At 43.9% G+C, this 21,906-nt stretch overlaps 1 protein-coding gene across 9 annotated transcripts in view; it reads right to left on the reverse strand.

Annotated features, from left to right (window-relative positions):
* The window catches only part of CADM1 (cell adhesion molecule 1), a 321,496-nt gene that overhangs the window by 11,655 nt on the left and 287,935 nt on the right, over positions 1 to 21,906 (reverse strand). For 3 of the 9 annotated variants that reach the window (XM_073903781.1, XM_073903780.1, XM_073903783.1), the window contains 2 exons: positions 12,536 to 12,568; positions 5,157 to 5,210 (listed from right to left, as the gene is read on the reverse strand). The exons of 2 other annotated variants lie outside the window; for them this stretch is intronic. In XM_073903781.1, coding sequence (XP_073759882.1) covers positions 5,157 to 5,210; positions 12,536 to 12,568 — 87 coding nt within the window. Of the gene's footprint in view, positions 1 to 5,156; positions 5,211 to 6,440; positions 6,638 to 12,535; positions 12,569 to 21,906 lie in introns of those variants that run through there. 4 more of the 9 variants (XM_025893590.2, XM_025893589.2, XM_025893592.2 and 1 more) reach the window with 3 other exon arrangements.

Here is a 21,906-nt window from a genome sequence, read left to right on the forward strand (position 1 = left end):
TAAACACTTGCTGAGTTGAAGTCACTGGGCCATTTTCCATTTCTGTAGAATGGCACCCAGGGTTAGACTGATGGCCCAGCTGCCCTGTGGGGTCAAGGCTGAAGGCCCCACCGGGGCCAGGTCATGATTCAGGTGTACCATCTGCGTATGAGGATTGGAAGTATTTATTGTCCCCTAAATACTGAGAACAAGTATTTTTTATGATTTTTCTCCCATCTCAAGTAACTTGATTTAGTTATTTTACCCAACGGCAGAAATGCCTTAATGAGCAGGATGGGATCCTCCCAAACATTTAGTGTCCCCAGAGGCCAGGAGGTGCGCTCATGAGTCCACGCCACTCATCTCCTAATAAGGACTTCAAAGTGTGTGTGCCTTTCCCATTGTGAGCAACAGGAAGGCACAGGAGGATGGAACCAGGGTTTTCCTTAAAAGAGTATACAGCTGAGAAAGAGGACAGAGCCGTAAAGTATTTCCAAACATACATTTCCCACTAGAATCTCTCTCTGGAGAAAGATGCTTCTGGGGACCTCAGGCATTTGGGGGTGTGAGGAGGATGGGTTAATGAATATGGTGAAGTCACCCCAAAGCAGTGTCCAACCTGTGGAACTGGAATTCACATTTTGTGTTGTAGCCTGGCGACTCTCTAGTTTGGAGGAAAAGTTCTATTTCATGGCCTCCTTCCTCCCCATGAGGGAAACAGTAGCATGTTGGATTATGGGAAGATCAGCAATCCAATGACCTTCAAACTCCCATCCTGGGAGTGCTGTGACCAAGCTGCCACGGACTCGAGATGATTTTCTCAGTCTACTGCCTTGTAGTCCACAGAATTTTAAAAATCAGGAACTCTACGTGTTTTAACCTTTGTGACCCCAAAGTTTCCCACAGCCTCTAGGACCATCTCAGTGGGAAACTGATCCTATAATTTCGGACGATGGGACAATGGCACCGAAATCATCGGAGGCGAAGGTCTTCTCCGAAGGAGAAAGAGCTTGATTTGGTGCCGGAAGAGATCTTTCCAGGTCAGTCAGCATGTGGTTCTACCCCTGATGGGCTCCAGAGAGCCTGACTCTCCCCTCCTCATTCCCCTGAGGCACACACTGAAACTGCAAGGGGTTCCAAGAGGAAAAGGATTCCTGAGAAGACCCCAGAGCAGAGGAAGTGTGGAGTTCACAGCGGAAGAACTACTCTCAAACTAAAGTCTCTATTTCCTGCAGAGCCCTGAAGACCCGCATGTTCAAATTCTGACTTCTGCCTCTTGAGGAAATCATTCAACCTGGGGAGCCCCCACTTCCTCACGTGCAAAACGAGACTGCTCAGGAAAAATCCTCTCAGGGCTGGCTCACTCTCCCTGTCCCGATGGCCTTCCGTGGGGAACTTTTGTTCTCAACTGGCCTCCACTTCTTCCTAGCCCTAGTCACTCGGGTTCACTCTACCCGCTTTCATTTTTTTCCACAGCAGTTGCCACTGGCCACCATCCTCTCATGCCGTGAGCCTGGCGGCCCCACTAGAAAGCAGCTATGAGTGCAGGGGCCTGTGGCGTGAACCCCACAGTGGGTCCCGGTTGATCGTGTTCGCCGCTGCATGCCTGGGGCCCAGCCCAGAGCCTAGCACACGCAGCTAGGGCAGTGGTGCTCAAAGAAGAGCGAATGAGATCATCTGCGAAAGAGTTTTCTGAGCTGAAAAGAACTGTACAAATACAAGCTAAATACTACTACCCTTGAGATTTATGAGCCATACCTTGAATTTGTCTACACAGCCCAGCTGGGTTTTCTTTATTATTTTTGCTAGTCTACCACAGAAGCTGAAATAGCCTGTTTGCCAAATCTGGGCCACACTTTCGGTGGGGGCAAGGAAGACTCCCCTCTACCCCGCAATGTTCTGTCTATTGAGTTTCTCCACACACATTTCAAGCAAGTTCAGCTGACCCTGAGGACGTTCTCAACGACCAGAGGGTCATACAGCCCCTCCCAGAACTGATAGTCTGGATCCAAAGGCCTTTGTGTGCTTCCATTATCTACAGACAGTAGATATTTAGACTGTACTGTGAGCCCATGTTTCCTTCAGAATTCATTCAGGGGACTCTAGTTGGCTCACCTAGAGTCTTCCATCATGCCTGGCATGGATTATCAGAGACATTTAGAGTTTGCCCTCCACCCATACTTTTCTACAGATTGTGAGGGAGATGGGGGATTTTTCTAGATCACTTTCCCATTTGTAGGGCAAGAGTTGACAACATGTTTTTGGGGGAAGCATGACAGCTCTGGAATTTCTTGGTGCCTCCGTTTCAAAAACAGAAGACTGATGGTTTGCTCTGATAGTGCTGGAGGGCCATTCTCTGGCCCACTGCATATTTACCAATGCACTCTGCTAAACAGTCCCCAGAGGCCCTTCCGTTGCTGAAAGGAGGGAGACAGTGCAGATATTTTTTAAAAGTTTTAAAATAAAATAGAAGGATAAATATGCTTAAAGCTATTCTATTCCACATGGGTGGCAATAACCACCAGCTGTCACCAGGAAAGAGCAGATGTAATTGATAAAACAATTCAAAACTCTTCTGGGTCCATCGTCAATAAAGTTAACACCCAAAAAGTAAATGAAAGGGTTCAAAGTAGGACTGGATAAGCTCCCCAGGTCTGCCAATAATTAAATCACTGAACTACACACAAGCATAATTTTTTAATGCAGATTAAAGAGGAGGATCAGCTGGGCAACTTGCTTTGTTGGGTAAGGATGGAGCACCATATGTTGCTTATGAGATTGTCATTAGCTGAGGTAGCAGTGGTGAATGGGGGAGGTGGGCAGAAGACAGACCATCTCGTTATTTCCAAGGAAATGCAGGATCCAGCATCTATCCCTAATAAGGAACGGATGGAACTTCTACCCAGATAGAACAGGGAATGGATGGTAATATTATTCATTACCACAGGTTAGCATTAAATGGGCAACACCTACTCTAATTTATTGATGGGCTGTTTAAGACGGGTGTTAACCTGTTTGTCTTGTATTATAATTGAATTCAGTCTCTAGGCTACAGAAATTTGAGAAGTTCATCCTTTCTCAATCAATATGCTCCCCTTCAGTGACCCATTTCAAGACAGCTTCATAAAAAATAATGTATTTTGTTTTAATAAATTTAAACACTACGACAGCTGCTCAATTTTTATTGGTTGTTTTTTTTTTTTTTTCCTTCAGATGTCTCTTTGCTGCTGAGGGAAGCCAAGCTCACAATCAATAGTAATTGATTAATCAGCATCCCCTTTGAACAAAGGTGCTAATCAGTTTTTGATTAGTTCATCAAACCAGATGCAAAGGCAGCCCAAGCCCGGCCTGATAGATCATCAGTGTTCTACATGACTTATGGCTCCTGAACAACACAGGGCTGCAGCGTTCCTGGAGGGGATGGGGGTGGGGGTACCACGTAATTATTCATTTAACCAAATTATCAGGAGCACAAACAGTTGCCGGTTTATTGCTCCTGACTCCGGGGTGATGGATACAACTGCAGCAAGACCGCATCTAACTTGGTGCAGAGCTGAGAGACCTGGAGTGTTTCCTTAATGGGTGATGCCTGGGGAAGGGGGTGGATGGCCTCAGAAGTCCCACTTTCCTAAAAAGGAGAAAAATTACCTTTGCCTATCTCAGTGATCCTCATCTGACTACTACGCCAAGAGGGATCAGGCCCGTGAGGGGACTCAGCCCTTTCTTGGGATCCTTGAGAAATTCCACTTGCCAGGGCTGCCGTGTCACAGCTGTTTTATTTAGGGTCAGGGCACGAACTCAGCGCAGATTGCTTACAACCAGCATTACATTCTATGCAAGGAGCAGGACTTATCTCCTTTTAAAAGAAAATCAGGCTAATGTTTTTGCAATTTCTCTAAATACACCACCAGTTAAAAGGCAAAAATGAAACACTCCCTTGATGGGCTGGCTGTCTTTCTAATCTTCTAGTTATTTATCTGAATTCACTGGGATTTGGAACTTATTCATCCAACAAGTATCAATCGAGAGCCTACTACACGACAGGCATATAGCAGTGAACGAACCCAATATGGCCTCTTGGAGCTTCCACTGGGTGGAAAAATCTGACAGCTAAGCTCAAACCGGGACATGCTACATTGAAACATAAAGCCACCCTCCCTGTTTTTTAAGTTTGACAGAAGCACCTAGGAGGCGATAAATCTGCACTTTGAAAGACTAGGTGGCTCTAATTTTCTCACTGGGTGAAACCTGCAGTCAAGGACCACCACCTCACAATCAACTATTCAAGGGAGCTGAAGTGAAATCTCTTCAGGAAGGGGCAATATGGAACCCTTCCTTCCAAAGGCTGGAGTAAGGATCTACAGCCCTACCCCTTGGTACCTCCAACACAGTGATGAGGAAGGGGGCTTTCTTACTGATTTATTAGGAATTAACCGATCCAAATGTTTACGGAGCTGGAGCTGGTTGGCAGCGAAGTCCCACAACATCATGGCAGCTCATATAATTGTTTAGCTCTGACCATTCTGAATCTCCTCCCCGCCCCCCCTCCTTTTTAGGATATGCTTCTTATTCTGGATTAGTAACACCTAAATCCTGGAATCAAGCATGAAACCTACTTTTGCAAGAGCTCAGTGTGCTGTGAAAAAGGTCTGAGGTGGATAATTAGTTTACATCACGGTGTGTGACAAAACAATCGCCCCCCCTTCCTCCCTGCCCCTCCCACCCCGTGTTTCTAAGATAACTGTGACGTGGCTTTTCAAGTCTATTCTACAGAAGGAGATGGTCAATAGTAGCTTTTTCCTTTTTAAAATAAAGATCTTCTCTCATAATCCAACATCCTTAAACTGCTTTGTAATGCAAAACATTTCTCTTGAACCGTTACACACCCAGAGCATAAAAATTATTTTTATGCCACTGGAAACAGTGGCCTTCGTACGATGCAAAGATGAGCTGACCTCCCTTGCAGTGACGCCCTCGGTCCCAATCTGAAATATTCATGCCACGAGCACAGGGGCAGGAAGGGGCTGATGAGGAAGAAAGTGTTAGTAAAAGTTTGTTTTCCTTTAATCCACAATTGCTAGTTAACTGCCCAGGAAACCAAATGGCCGTTTTGTAGAAGTGGACAGGGCACCCACAGGTTGGACACCGCAGTGCCTTACCTAATGACTAGCCCTTACCTGAGAGGTCCTCACTGTCCAGTTCTTCTGCGGAATTGGGCAACTGAGTAAGGCCTTACAAGTAAAAACAAATCATTTTTCTTTTCGTTCCTCAAGGGACATAAACAAAACACTTAAGAACTGAGGATGAATTTCTTAAAAAAAAAAAAAAAACATGAGCCAAATCTCTTGCTATCTCTCTCTTTTTTGGATAGCTTGAATGCATTAATCCATAAGTACATTTCTCCATTTCATTTTGTTATTGATACACAATCAAGGCAGAAAGATTCCTCAGTCTCCGCTTTCAAAGCACATGAAACATGAAGGTGAATGTTTAAAATCACTCATTCATAACAGCATGCAAAAAGAAAAAAAAATAAAGCCTGATTGTTAGCTCAAGTTGATGCTTTGACATGGCTCTTAAATGCAAATACAGTTAGATGTTACATACTGATGTATGTAAGTTTTATTTCACATTTTACCATAAATTGAAATCCTTTGCCAATACTGACAAATACATTTCATTATCAATTTATGATGATCTTGGATCACTTATTTCAAAATGGTACAGCATCTGCTAACTACAGATTGCAGGTTATGTCTTCATCAGAAAATCTGATTTGCAAAATGACTTTTTAAAAAGAATTTAAAAAAAAAAATCAGTGGTATTCCTGAAAAATGAAACCCTCAAAGCTGAGAAAGCAGTTAGGTCAGGAGCTAATCTGGTGGGGGCTTGCAGGGTCTACACCGAGCCACCACCAACGCTGGCCAGCCCTCAGCTAGCTCTGATCTGAATTAAAGGAGGGGTAGAGGGAGGTAGAAAAACAACGGGAGGCTTGGCTAGGGGACGGATTCCACTTACTCCTGCTTCACTTGCAGGCTGCTCCTTTCATGAAGATCATTAACCACCACAAAATGTGAGACAATCTGAGGCCTCCACCTGTAGTTCCTTGACATTCTGCTCAAAGTCCTGTCTGAAGGCTCTGGGTCTTCTGATTTGTACAATTTGCTAATGCTTCTCTAATGGGATTTGTCATTTTGGAAGAATATTTGTGGGCCTATAAAACCGCAAGACTTTGGGGAGAGGGGCGGGTTTTTACTTTTCATCCTTCCCTTCTCTTATAGCCAAGCACAGAGTATACTCTCAGCAAGCATTTGCTGAATGAATGATGTGGGAGTGATGCTCAGTGAACTACCAACCAGAGCTCTGGAAACAAATGCTCTGGAAACAAGCAATGTCAAACTGATGGCACTATTAAAAAAAAAAACAAACAAACCCAAAGTAACAGAAACAATCATGTAGGAATGGTCAGTAAAAGCTTGGGTTTTGTAAGTTGTTTTATAAAGAAGCCAAGTGAATATTGTTAGCTAGGCTGGTGCCGTGACAAGGAAGTCATCGTTATCAGCTCTTGAAGAATTTCCATTGCGATCCTTGGGTGTCAGTGTTCAAAGGCGGGTGCCAATTAGAAATGGAAGGGTTCGAGTCCACGGATGTTCCCCAACTACGGATTTAGGCAACAAAAGGGAAAGCAGTGAGTAATGCAATCAATCAGAGAGGCAACTGAGAAGGGATGCTACCCGTTTGTTCTGAAATCTGATTGGCCAAAAGTGTTCCTATTTCTAATTGGCTTTATCCATTGTATAAAGACTGATGAATATGATTATTTGAATAATTGTTATAAATGGACAACATAAAATACTCCTCTGTAGTTAATTATGAATTTGCAGTTCTCAGAAGGCTAATAATCCCTTACTGCTACGTGGCCCAGTGAATATCAAAGCATTCTACATAAGTGCTTGGCACCTGCTTCCTTGGGGAGGGCATTAGAAAGCTAATTTTAAAAAATAAAGACAAATATGTTTATGAAATATCATTGATACGCAAAGTTTCCCATTAAAAAGCAACAGACAGTTGATATACACCTCATTAAAGATGAAACTGTCATTTTTAATGGCATAAATTTTAAAATACACCAAATCATCTGGATCTGCCGCTCAGATTACATCGGAAAGTGGGAAGCCATTTCGATGAGTGGCGTTAAATTTGGTTTTGCACTACAGTTGTATTTTATGAATCTACAGTGCTCGGCCAGAGTTGGATAATTTTTGAATAAATATAACTGGAAGAGTATACCGAGTCACTGAGTGTACAAGGGAGGACAGGCAAAATTTACCTCCTAGAATTGCTTTGACTTAGGTAGTCCTCTTTCATGTTAAAAACTATACACCTCTTATTTTCTCAAAGAAACAAAGATGCATTTTATGAGGCAGACAATGTTTTGCAAAAGGAAACTTCACAATTTAACAATACGTGGGAAATCCCTTCTTGGTTTTTCTCTTTAAACTTCCATATCATCTGTTAAAGACCTTTCTTGTCACTTCTGATTAAAATGTGTCCAATAGGGCGCCTGGGTGGCTCAGTTGGGTAAGCGACTGCCTTCAGCTCAGGTCATAATCCTGGAGTCCCGGGATCGAGTCCCACGTCGGGCTCCCTGCTCAGCAGGGAGTCTGCTTCTCCCTCTGCCCTTCCCCCCTCTCATGTGCTCTCTCTCGCTCTCTCTCTCTCTCTTTCAAATAAATAAATAAATAAACCTTTAAAAAAATGTGTCCAATAAATTTCTTTAAACTTTGTTAAACAAGTGAAAAGTTTAACTATTGGTCCATGTGGGTTTTTTTTTTTTTTTTTTTGAGCATGTCATTCTGAGCGTGATAATTTCATGCAGGCACGATAAGGTCTCTTCTGCGGAGATGTGTGTTCTGCTTGTCATGGTCTAGGGTGGGCTGCACATACCCTGGCCCTCCTGTCTTTGCTGTTGCTATTCCCCCTTTCCAACAGACATCGCTGGTTTCTAAAAGTGGTGTGTGGTGGCAATCTTAAACCAGGTTAAGGAAAACCTCAAACATTAGAAACAGCAAGAAATCCTAGAGATAGTTAAATAAAGTCAAGGTAAAGGTCAAGCAAAATTCCAATGTTTGTGGGTTCAGTTCATTAGGGTTTCATTTTTTTCCCCCAGAAAATGTCATAAAAGAACGATTAAAGAAAACCTCAAGGAAACAAAAATGTAGCCCCCTGGCTCCAGTACCATTCCCAGTAGGAAAAAGTAGGCGATGGTCTCTTTCTTACCTAAGCGGCATACATCTGATCACTTGGCCATATTATGGAAACTGTTACTTCCATCACCAGCCATAAGAGTTCAGACGCCCCCGGTAGTTTTAATCTAAAAGCTCAGTCATCCTGTTCTTCCTGCTTTGTCAGCTTTTGTGGAGAGTTTGTCCCTTCTTCCCATTAGCAGAAATTTGGTTCACGCCGTTAAACAGTAGCACATTGTTTCCAAACGGCATATCAAGGCTGAAACACAATCTTCAGGTCCTGCAGCCATTCGTAAACCTCTTTAGCTTTGTTCTTGAGTAGAACATACAATGTCTGCAGAGTCCCTTGACTGAATGACAGCCTTTGAAAGCCACTGTGGTATACTCATACAGAGAGATGTGCAGAGAGGTACATACACAGATGGTGGACATAGAGGTTGTAATAATGCGCACTGCTGGCTATTTGTCTTTCGGATGGGCTTCAGAAGTACCCCACAATTGAATAGAAAGTTAAGATTCGAATTTCATGTGCTTTCAGGATTCTAGCAAGGCTTGCACTACTTGCAAAATTTTACAAGCCGGGGAAAGGGAGCTTCAGGGGGGTGGTGACCTAAGGGCAGCGGACTAGGGTGTGAATGTGTATCTAGCCCAGGTCAAAGATTTTTGCAACCAAAACTGAAAGTGAAAAATTATTTCAGGGGGGTTCCCAGTTTGAGTCTTACCATAATTACATACTGAATTAAAAACTATTGAAAAACTCATTTGGGATATGTAAATTCATGAGATCATCAGCCTCTGATAGATCAAGAGGTGGAAAGCAAAAGGACAGGTAGACTAGAAGATCATAAAACGGGAGAGGGAGGGGGAGGGGGAGAGGGGGAGGGGGGGGAGAGAGGAGAGAGAACCTCCAACCCCGAGGAAGCCAGCTGACTGCAGTGCAGCAAAAGCACAAGCACTATTCCAGACCATGGGCATGCAGTCACCCAAAACCTCACACAGGGGAGGTGGGTGGGGGAAGGGAGAGGGTACACACAGGGCTGAAAAAGAACAAGGCACAAGACACAGAGAAGCGCCCACATTTGAACAAATAAAAACCGTCACGCGCACCCACACATCGATAATCATAGTAACGACTACACCACCCGTGCTTTAAGTCACTCATGCATTTCTGCCATCAATTTCAGACCATGTGGTATCAGGATTTGGCAGAGTGTTTTTTGCATTGCTCAACATGCACACATAACACAGGATTCTTCCTGACCAGGCCTTAAGGATGAGCTCCAAAAACACAAGTGCTCAAGATCCTTATTGAAAGAAAATCCCTTCGGTCACCCTAGTCTAAAAATCCCATTCTTACACTCCCTTCTACATTTACCATCAATTAGATCCTTAAAAACACATTGTGACTGATTGTTGTTTGGTTTCTTTTTGGAGAAAATCCATTTGATTTTGAATCATGCCCATGCACTTCTAACCTTCCAATACATGCTTATTCCAATCAGATATTGGTAAGAACAAATGATCAACATACATCAACAACTGGTATACTTCATACGTACTCTAGCAACACAAGCTTGAATAAAGTATTTTAATGAGTCTTCAAAGGGAAAGCTTTTTATAAATTATTTTCTCGTTTTTATAAAAGAAAAGAGAACTACAGAAGGAACTCCAGTATGAACACTTTTAAGACCAATGAAGTGGCCACGACAGGCTGACCTAATATTGTCTTGTCATTTGAGTTGCCAAGTTCTCCGACCATGGCATTTTTCTAGGCCCAGATCCCTCTCATGAACATCTCAAGGTTATTCTCAAGTGCATCTAAGTCAAAAGGTTGCTAAACTGAAGAAGCTGAGTTTTAGCCATAATTCACTCGAAGACAGTCGGCCCCAGATCTGTATCTCTCTGGAAATCAGGTCCCCTGTTTTATAGTTTCCACCATATCCTATCACCTTTTTTACCCTGACGACTGACCTGAAGACTGTTTCCCCTCCGTCAAGGAAGAGTCTAGATACTACTTTGGCTTTCATTAAAGCTTTTTGCTGTGGGGTGGAGAGTATGCTATTCAAGACAGCGGTATGACCTCTTTGTGAGGATGCTATGAGGACAAGAGACAAGTTAGGAGAATCTGTTTATACATGTACTACATAGGGGGACCAACCTGGGTTATCACGTCTCTCCTCCTGCTGGTAAGGAATAGTGTGTGTGTGTGGGGGGGCACTCCTTTTCTTCCTCCCCAACAGTTCTTGGCTCTGGGCCATTTCTCATGTGCTACCAGCCAGTGAACAACATCCTAGTCATGTACCCTGGCTCGAATGCTGTCCGTGAACTAATAAGGCAGTGGTTGCTTCTCTGTTTCCGACCACAGGAATGCTAGAAAGTCTTATTCCAATTGTCTCTTTGTATACCACAAAAGAGAGATCACCGTCCCTTTCTCTCCAGGAAAAAAGACCTGATCAAAAACCGTGTCCTAGACCACAACTGGCCCCGAAGTTAATGTCTCATTTTTCAGGTCAGGGAACTTATTTCCTACTTGGAATACCTCACCCGACTCCAAGACCTACATCCATTAGAGTAACGTAAGTACATGGATTTTATCGAAGGGACCTAGCAAATAGAACTCTGGAGTCTTAGGAGATAAATGATCAATATTTCTTCAAAGATCTCACAGAATTCAGCAATCTTATGGTTACATTTGACCCTGGAGTCAATTATAGGAGGCTCAGAACTTAAAGCATCTTAAAAAGTATAGAACAAAATCTCTTGAATGACATTAAAATAGCCTTAAAGCTCTGAGACTAATCGATAAAAGTCAGGAAGTGCTCAATTAATGATGAAACCTACAAATAACTAAGCTTAATGGAGTGCAGTGCCTGAGCTGTAGCAAGCACTATGGGGCATTACCTTAGAAAGTGGAGGTTTTATACCTAATTGATTTCTCATGATTGCCTGTGTATCTGGCCCTTTACCTTTTCCCTCTGTGCCAGTGACAGGAAAGGGCCAGGTGAGGTGGGAGGGGCGTAGGGAGGGATATATTGCTCCAAACCTAAGTTCACTTTGCTTTCTCAGAATTCCTCATCAAGGAAGTCCAGATGGGGGGGTGATGTGCCAAGCACCAAGGCCTGACCTTCAGGGACAGCTCACACAGGACGGGTTTCGCTTAGAGATTTCTAACTGCCAAGTCCTCAAATATAGGTCTGTTTTGAGAAAGTCAGTCTGCACTAGGAAGATATGTTTTGCTAAAAGGTGCATGACCAGTAAAGGGTTGGGGGATCACCCCTGGTCACTTAGATGATGGATTCCAACCCTGTACAACAGGCGAAGTGATTTCAATAGTCCCTTTACCAAAAAATTCCCTTGAACTCAATTATTAAAATTCAGCCAAATTTTCAACTAACGTATCTTTCTCCAAGCACAATATCACCGGGGCTAGAGTTAGGGAATAAAGTCATATATAGATGAAACATGATTCTAATTTTCTGATTGGAGAAACACAGAAAAGTTAAAATAGACTTATTCCAACCTTGTAAGTTGGAGATGAAATTGAGAAAGGACATCCCAATGGCCATTTTGTTTTTCTTTTTTAATCACTTTTTGGTTACAACCATAACCAGCTTTTTAGTATTTTGCCTACGAGATACCTGCACACAAATGATTTTTTGAGTCCCACTTAATGCTGTTAAAATTTACATCTGGTGTCACTCCTGGTTTGGAGAGGCTTCCCGCCCAATGCTAACTAGCATAAGCCTGCATGCACACATGGAGATTAAGAGTGAACTGGCCCGAATCTGCAGAGGTAGCTATGATTGGGAACATAATTAAGAGAAGATCGATGGCCTTGTGAATTTAAACAGAACTACCCTTCTGCCCTCACCTGTCCTTCACAGCCTCAACTATTAAGTGACGTGAATGACCCCTCTTCCAAATGTACCTGGGATTCTAGCCTATAAACAAAGAAAGCAACTGGGCCTTTAATCCAGAGGCCATGATTTTTAGGCCAATATTTGTTTTTGAAGTTCCTTGTATTTCGGTGTCCGGTGGGATTCTATCCAGAAGGGCCGCGTGCAGCCGGATCTCCTGCATCCCGGCCCGGCGGGCGCTGGCCTCATCCCAGACGGCCACCATGGGTGCGGAACTCACAACAGAAATGACAAGACTCGACATCCTTTCAAGCCTTCAAAATTACAGTCTGTGCATGAGATCAGTCTACTCAAAACATGGTTTCCCTTGAAGACTGCATTTCTCTTTTTCCCAGGCTTGCCTTGCCTCTCAGCAGCGCTGAGAAAGTAGATAAACAGTAACGTGATACCAACCGTGAACTGCTGGCTCTGTCGTCGCTGCCGTGTCTACAGACGGGAACAGAGGATTGGAGGAAGGGAGGAAACAGGAGGAACGGCATGCAAAAAAAGGGAAAATGGAAAAAAATGGAACAGATAATATATGAGCAAGCTTTCAAAGAACATCGCGTGACAAGCAATAATAAATGAAAAGCAAAAAGCATTTGAAGTGAGTTGCACTGTTTTAAGACATGCCTTCAGCTCAAAGCTGCGAGCCAGTGAGGAAAACAGTCAATTCTGTGGTTCCTGGGGGTCTTGCCAGGACACAGCTCCTTGCTAGTCCATAGTCAGGGGAACATGCAAAGTGAGGAGAAACACCAGTGCAGACTCGGTGGCTCTGAGCGCATCCAGGCTCAGGACTGGGGCAGGAAAGCTCGGTCGGCAGGCTGGCGAAACAAGGGGTTCATACATTCAAACATTGCCTCTGTCGGAAGCCAGCCCATGCGGGCACTCGGGCTGCGTGACTGCCAATTAGGCATCACTGACTCAATCGCACTTTGAGGATCCTTTTACGGCTCACGCTCAGATGCCTGTAGATGAACATGTGAGCTCAAGTTTTCCATCCCACGTTAATATTTTGGCAGTGTTTAGCTGGAAAGTGCCATGGACTGGGAGGCCATGGGAATGAACATATTAAAGGTTCCCCAGTAAGTTGCTGTATGCACGGTCCCCTCCCCCCCCCCTCCCCCCACCCCCACCTCCCGGCCACCAGGCATCCATTCTTCGCTTTGCAGCGCCCACTGGGTTACCACCTAAGAGCAGAAGACCGCCATGGGCACACCCGAGTCTACACCAATTTGCCAAACGCCACTTCCAGTCACGTGACATTCCACAAATGACAGTATCCAGCCATCCCTTTGCCCCCAGGGCAGCACCACGTTGGCCATGGTGAGCTGCCGGGAGCTCCGCCTCCGCGGCCGCAGCAGGAGACCACACGGCCGCCCCCGCCTTGCCAGATGCACTTGCTGCGGAAGAAACGATGGTCTGCCTCTTTCTTCTTCCATTTCCGATGCTGTTCAAGTTTCCTCCTCCTGCTGGGCTTCAAACCAGGCCTTCTGTCCTGGCTCCTCTTCACAGGAAATGGCTCAAGGGGCTCAAGAAATTTTCTTTTTATTTTTGGCTAGAGGGAAAGTGGGATAAATATCTAACAAAATGCACGATCACATTCTTTTTCCAGTCAGTTTTTTTTTTTTTTTTTTTTTTTTTAACACCACTCCTGTGGCCAACTTCATTCCCAAGTCAACCCATCTGGCCGTGCTTTAGTGTTCAGCTCTACACCTCTCCAGTATGTTTCCTTCCACTATCCCCTTCTGGCCAGAAAGGGATGGTGACATGGACTCGTCATCTCTAGCTGGGGTGGCGTTCTTGGTTAAAAGTGCAAGTAGTCACCTGTTCCCCCCCCACCCCCGCCCTTAACACAGCCATTTAAGCTGGTAATTATTTTCATGAGTTCTAGGGACTCCAAAAGACTCTTCCGGACTCGACACAGGCAATGTTTAAATGCAATGGAATGCCAAACTTTTTTTTTTTTTTTTGCTCAAACGAGCCTGATGCTTCTGATCTGCAAATCAGGACACATGAATTCACACCAGTGTTCCCCCTCAGTTGGCACGCTTTCCTCAGGACCCTCTAACCATCAAAACAATGGCAGCCCTTCTAAGGAGCCAGAATCAACCAGCAGTCTGAGAAGCCCCTTCAGCTTTAACGTCACTTATAGCTGAGTCTCTGAAGAATTGATGAAGGAAAGAAAAACATAAAATACACCGCATAAGAACACAATACTTACTTACAAGTCAAGTCTGTATGCATAAAATAGCAGTAAAGAACAATACCAAAAATTGTACAGTTGTAACATCGCTATACCAGATTGTCATGACACAGTAGACACATCTCCTTACTTGAAACATCCAAGTCAAGTGTTAGTTTGAGGTGCTTTCAACTTAAGGGGCAAGATCAAATGCACATTTGTACAAAACATTTATATGCACGCTGGTACATTTTATGGATAGGCACTGGCTCTTTTCCAAAATTAAAAAAAAAAATAAACACTGTGGCTGGTTATTTTTACAGTAGTGCTTCTCATAGGCTGTAATTTTAGCAGGTAAATAAGTAGCATAAAATGAAAGAAAGGAGGTGGAGTAAAGCCTAGAGGTTAGATAGAGCCCTCAAAAATCGTATCTTAGCATGAAGCGATGACTGCTCGATTTACTGTCTTCCTACATCGCCACGCTGTCCGCTTTATCACGAAACTAAACTAAGTGACCCTAGGCGTTGGCTTCTTTGTGGGCACTAAAAAAATGAATGAGCCAAGTCCACAGTGCAGCTTGCTTCCCCATTCTGGGGATGGGAAATCCATCAATTGCACCCAAAAGGGGAGGAGAAAGGGTTGCTGGGGGGTGGGGTTGGGGGTGGAAACATCTTCTAGAACAGTTAAAAGCAAACACATGTTCGAGTCAAACCACACAAGTCACTGCGGCTGGAAATGGCAAAGCCATGATCAGCAAGAGAGCAGAGAAATGCAGCAGACAGACAGGTTGGCCACGGACTTCGAAGGAGGTTTGAGGGTGTGCCGGGGGAGGCTCTGATTCTATTTCTCTAAGAGCATCTGGTGTGCTATCTGAACAGAGGCTATTTCAAGTAAAGAATTAAAAATAAAAAATTCTTTAGAAGTGACTTTGTGCTCCCCGCAGGAGAGCACTGTGACAGAATCTAATTCTCCTTCATAATTGCATTATGACTTCATGCAGAAACCACAGACCCCTGGCTCTGAAGTGAGCGCCACTCTGTGAAGTAGGATTTATTAGGGGTGTCTTAATCAGAAGACTGGTGAGATGTGCCAGCCCACCCCTGTGAATCAACTTGTGGGGTCACTCCATTGTTTGATAACATTCAAAGTCTATGGGCAAAATGCAAAGAGTAAATTTCCAATATAAGTTAGACACCTTATCATTAACTCAAAAAATGAGAACGCCTGATTGTCCTAACAAAGACTAGTTTTCAACTGCATTTTGCTGTTACCTTTAGAAACTCACCGGAGTCAGGACTCCGAGAAAAAGAGGTCACAAAGAGCGGAGTTGGGCTTAAGGCGCCGTAGGGTTATGGAATTAAAAAGGCCTTGCTGAGCTATTGTCTCTATTTTAATTTTGATTACAATAAGGGCAAATTTATTGTACACTTACTTTATATGGTCAACAACAATCACACACACACAAAAAAAACAACAAAGAACAATCCCACGTTCCTGCAAACCCAGTGAGTGTGTATGGCCTTAATAGTCACTCTCTAGCTGTTTTACGAGTATAATCAAACAAGGTAACCAAGGGCAGGCCCTGGACTATTTGAAAGATGCACATTTCACTAAATATTGACTTCTCGGTCTCCTGGCCATACAAACAGTTTATGGCATCCTATCTTGAGTAAATTAAACATCACCTATATTTCACGTGGCAGTGTAAGATATTTACAGAATGAAAAGGCTCTGACAATGTGTGAGATTAGAGACAGTAGCCATTTAACCAAGTAGCCAAAAAAAAAAAAAAAATTGCTGCACGAGGCAGCTGGGCAATATTTAGTTGAAACAGTCATGTGTAAGCTCCACTGTGGCCCATTCTAATCCTTTCATATGGATTCTCTCCAACTTAGAATTGTTCATTGAGTGTGACAGACTGGGGGTTTAAAACTAATCCATAAATTAGTCCATGGTCTCAAACACAACGGGTGCCATAAATGAAAATGAAAATCCTAGAACAAAATTAAATTCACAACCTTAAATACTTTTTCTTCTCCAATTGCTCTGTGGTGCTTCTGCTTTATGACGCACAGATTCACTGCAAGACTGCATTTTGGGGTGTGTGTGAGTAGGGTGTACATTTAAAAATGCAGTGTAATAACCCAGAGAACCCAATCTGCTCAAAAGCAGAGCTTAATTGTAAAGAATTTAAATTCTCCCATTTTGATTGTCATAACCTTAAATGGAAGCGTACTAAGCAGTCCAGACATATTTTAATACACTTTCCCCAAGTTTATTTTCTTAACTAAAGTCAATAAGGAGCCAATGGGTTTTCTTAATTGAATTCCCCTTCAGTTTGTGTTATGGGGCTGCTTTAAATCTAGACACTAGGGCAGGCGAGGAACTCCCCTGACAATTTTATTTTCATAGTTCTGTTTCGCCGGCCAATATATATTATAGTTTTTTTAAATTTGTTTCTTTATTTCTGACTTATTTGAAATCTACTGAAAGCAAAAATACGTGCTGGAAAATTAAACTTCGAAATTTATTTTCTACTGGATTCCTGGTTAATTTTCTTTCCAACTATGTTATCCTTTAATCAAACTCCCATTTCTCAGGGACTGGAGAAAGGGGACAAGAACAGAACAGAAGCTAAAAGGCCCAAACAGGAGAGTCCTGATAAAGCTCTCTTACTCCTTAAAGTCACCCTCCCCTCCTTCCGGGGAAGGGGAGGGCCCCCCGCCCCGCCCCCGCCCCACGAGAAACGGCGGGATGGGGAGTGGCTTGGTGTTCTGTTAAGCAATTTCAAGTTTTGTTAAAAGCAGTGCTGCTGTGCCCCTGAGATCTTTCCATTTGCGAACCAGAGGTTCTGAAAATTACAGGAGCCCATACAGGGGTTTCCTCTCACAAGGAACACTCCTCTCCCTTGGGCTGGGTGAAGGCTGGGTGGGAAGGAGGGGCAGAACAGAAGACAAGGGCCGGGGCGGAGGGGGACGGGGCTCTGCAAGCGGGAGCTTCTGGTGGTCTCCGCTTAGACGCCGGGCGGCGGGGTGCTTCCGAGCCCCACCTTCCACCGTCAAGACAGCCCCAACAATCACTCTCTGAGCCTGAGAAACCCGCTTGCACGATGCTAGACTTCTGCACTGTGGATGAATCTTTAGTACGGAAACGCGTCAAGACTTTATCTCTTGGATTCTTTTTAAACAAGGAACCTAAAAGTACGGGAATTATGATGGAAGCAATAGAAACAAAAAAATCGCAGTTCCCATCTCTCATTTCTTTTCTTTAAAAGGCAGAATCAGGTGACCTTCGTCACTGTAGTATTCTCACTGCTTCTGTTCCCTCCTAAATCAATATGGGTCAAGAGCTGCTTGGCTCTGATGCTATTTATAATGGGCCTATAATTGTCAGCAAAATAAAAAAGTACACACTGGAGACAGTATGAAAAAGAAAGGCCATGCAATTTTGGGGCAAAAACTTGAAAAGGGGGCTCACGCGTATTTTACTAGCGCCCTAATAATATTCTTGTTACCAGGCACACTGGCCCATCAGTAACACTCAGTAAGTATTCAGGAAAGGATGAGTGATACACCGTCTTAATGGAGTAGAAGCCAACTCCAGAAAAAAAGAGAATTCAGTAAACACTCTAGAATGAAAGCTGTGTATGTCCCAGCAACAGTGGCTTAATACATGCCCGGAACATAAACACACACACACTGAAGGAGGATGCTAGAAGTAACGCTGGGACATGATGCTTAATTTCTAAAACGCTGTCCTTTCTTACCCACATTCTATGCACTCCTTGACGGCAGACCAAACTACTTCTCCTCTGATGCTCTCCCCGGTCCTGCCCTGGCCATGACGTCAGCCCTCACTGCAGAGGGCCTCCCACTCTTGGGCTCCAGTGTGGAGAACCTAGTCCCTCTACCACATTTTAAGGGGCTTAAGGAATTTTCTGTCTCCACAGGCCCTAACATAATGCTTTATGTATTACGGGGGCTTGGTATTTGTTGAATGAATGCCTAAAGAGCGGCTTTAGGTGAAGCCAGGCTCTCTACTGTCATGTCAGTGGTCCCGTTACAGGCTGCCGTAAGCACAGATGTCCTTTCCTCTGTATTTAAGAAACTGAAAACACGTGCCATGGTGTTGGGCTTCCTGCGCTTGGCATACTCTGTGAGGATCTCTCAGGGAGAAGGACTGCACTCACATTTATGGGATTGGATACACTTTACACACACAACGGCTTAGGATTTCAGACTGTGAAAGCCAAAGTAACAATGTGGGCCTGGGGGTGATGCTCACTTTCTCCAAGGTACACTGGGTTTGGAATGCTTAGCTACCAAACAGAACAGTGCTTTCTTTTCCAAGAAACACAAAATACTTAATTGAATACATACTTTAAAAAGGAGGAAAAACTCACTTAGAAACGATCTATTTCATTCCTGTGACAGGATTTTTAAATGTGTTCCAGGATTTGGCCCTATAGCTCTTCATTTCTTATTCTAAAGTGATATTAATGTTTTAATTTATGACAGTCACATGCACAGTGACCCACAGGTTGGACCCCTCCCCCCCACCCTGGCCTGAATTTCCTACTGAAGCTGCTGAGGGAGTTTATAACTGAGTGCTGTGGTGCTTTCTAAAGTAGACTCCTCATCAAGCAGCTAACGCAGGACGCGACCGAGCAGAAACAATACAATACCCATGTGCTCTAGGGAGGGAAACACCAACTATTTTCCTAAGATGACTAGAGGAAGAAGTCGGATCCAACTGTCAGGCAGAAACAGGTAATTTTATCTACACCTCATACCTGAAGTCAACTAACTTCAAAGAAAATTCCAAACACAAAACAAAACAAAAGAACCCCCCCCCCCCCCGTAGGTTTCCCTTTGGTTCTGATTTTGGAGCAGAATATGCATGAAGGACTCTGAGCCCAGGGGATGGTTTGGCTGGCTCTATAGTTTCACAGAGGGTTCTGGGGACAATTTGGATGATGTGGTTTGCTCTTCAATATCACAGCATATTTCTTTGTGAATGAAACCACATGGAAAACTTGATGTGATTTAAAAAAAAAAAAAAACAGCAGGGGGTTGCCAATTGCCCTAATTGTAAGAGAGGTACCTGATCAGAATACCAGTGTGCATGAGATAGAAGAGACCCCCAAGAAGCTCATGGCAAATCACAGTGAGGCTCTGGATGGCTCCCATTTCAATTCCATCCCTCCAATGTTTTTTTTTTTTTTTTTTTAATAACGAATTAACGGTCTAATGGTTGCAAAGCCGCAACAAGGTTGATGGGGCAAGTTGACAACAACAAGGTTGATGGGGCAAATATTCCTTTCAGTACTCCAGAGCCTTCAAAATTTCCCCCTCTAGATCAAGCTACCACTAGACGTGTGTGCCTTCACATGAAGGTCAGGAGACCTGCTCCATGCTCGTGGGATGAGAGACAGAGCTACCCAGCTCCTCCCACCCATCAGGTCTAGGATTCTCGATGGCAACATCACGTCGGCCTGGGCTCACAATTTCTTCCTTTCGAGGGTCTCCAGGATGAAACTTTAACCTGTTTTTGAGGGAGTTGGGCAACTGAGGATTCAATGACCGTCTGCCTCTCTAACAAGGGGAACAATTCGATCACCCTGGTTACCGAAGATAAAAGAGAATGCTGGAGCACTTCCTTTCAGAGAAATCAGAAATCAACTATGACCTTTCGAGTTTAGAAATATTTTTCTATTGCATTTGTACATTTCCTTGTAATGAAACTCTGACCTGGGGAATGGGTTTCAGTTACTGCATCTGAATGGGAGAAAAGAAATGGAAGACTGTGGGCTGCTGCTTTTTCTTTTTTTCTTTCTTCTTCTTCTTCTTTTTTTTTTTTTTTTTAAAAGCTCAGGCTTTATGTTACTGTCACTGGATTTAGCTGTTGCAGCTTTTAAGGCTAACCATGGCTGCAATGTAGTGCAAGAAGGAAGAAGAGTGGAAATTAATTTAGCTATCCATTTGTCAAGATTCAGTCTGGAAGATTTCTTAGGAACCAATCTAAATCTCAGGGATAGCCTGGACCTTTAAAACGGAACACAGGATCATTCAGCTCCATAACCTTTAATCTGTTTGAAGTAAGAAGCAAATGTTAAAATCCACGAGTGTACTTTCTAGGCAAGATAAATATATGGAAGACTGCTTGTTAAGACACAGCAAGCCTAGAAGATCATATCCTACAATGTTGCTTTAGTGGCAATTTTACTTTAACTACTCTTGGGTGTGCCAGTGAGAATCTGGGTGTTCACGGCCACAGATGCCTTCTGTGTGTGGACAGGGTTCAAGTGCTGGTGCTGAAAGGCTACTGTGCATCTGGGAGCTCATCGTACATCACCTGGAGCCTGGAGGCCGGGAGCAGAGAGACAGAAGCCAAGACAAGCCCCTATTTAAAGGCACCTTCGATATGGACAGAAATACAGCATTGTTTGTTTTGAAAATTTCCTCTTAAATGGAGTCTCTGTGGTTGGGACAGTGATAACAGTGAGTTGTAGCTGTCTGAGGACACAAAAGCTTTCGGTGGGGGTGAAGGCTGGAAGCTGTGAGCGGAGGTGCCTCTGCTGTGTTGCAGAGAGTGAGGGGGGAGGAGTTCAGGGGGTGCTACGTAAGGTCTTAAAAACAAAACAACACAAAACAAAAACCAGCCTGAGCTAGTGAGAGGCCAGCCACAGATGAAAAATATTCCATGTTATGGAGAAATGGGGTGTTTCTACAGAGCGAGAAAGGCCTCCCCTGCCTTAAAATATAGACCTAGCTAGCCTACAGCCACCGAGACGGAACCCTCTAGAATGAGAGGTAGTAAGGGCTGGCTCATCCCTGGGCCCCTTCTGCAAAGACGAACTGACTACCTGCAAAGGGCAGCGGGGGGATGGAGGTGTAATTCACATGGACACCCAAAGGGCCATTTACAGGAAATTTCATGGAAACCTACTATTGAGAGCTCAAGCCTAATTCAGTTTACAACTGGATAAGCAGCAAGAAATCATGAAATGTAAAAACCTAGCTCCTGGTACGCAAAGTGGAGAGCATGGCTGACCTGGAATCAGGTACGAAGGAGCATCTTCGCTGTGCTTAGCACTGAGGCAGAAAGTGGCAGGAGTCTGCGCACTACGCTAACAAGCTTTTACTTAAGCAGCAGAAGGAACTAGCAGAACTGAAAACAGAAATACACACAGACGAGGATTTAGGAAGCAGCCTGGATGGAGCGGAGTTTAGAGTGAGACACAATAGCCAATTGATGGATTTTCAGAAGACCTTAAGTGCAGGCACTGATGTTTTCATAAACAGCGGTCGGAAAAATCCTCACTAGTGGCTTTTTCTAAGGTTCTCTTTGCCCCACTGTGATGGGTTAGAAAGGTGAAGAAAACGGAGACTAGGGGATCTACTGTCCTATTTCATAAACCTCCTCTTCCACGGAACACTCTGGATGTTCGTCATGCCTGTCTCACCGACTCCTGTGAAAACCAAGAACGTCTCCAGAAAGTCAATGTAAAGGACAGGTGCCCTATCTAGGGCGATAAAGAGGGTCTACACACAAAGAATGATGAATTATATATTCAGTGTTTTAAAAGAAGTCCTGTATC

The sequence above is a fragment of the Callorhinus ursinus genome, unplaced genomic scaffold (genome assembly GCF_003265705.2).
Source record: "Callorhinus ursinus isolate GAN/ISIS: 27379988/994484 unplaced genomic scaffold, GSC_fseal_2.0 scaffold19, whole genome shotgun sequence".
Classification (NCBI taxonomy): Eukaryota; Metazoa; Chordata; class Mammalia; order Carnivora; family Otariidae; genus Callorhinus; species Callorhinus ursinus.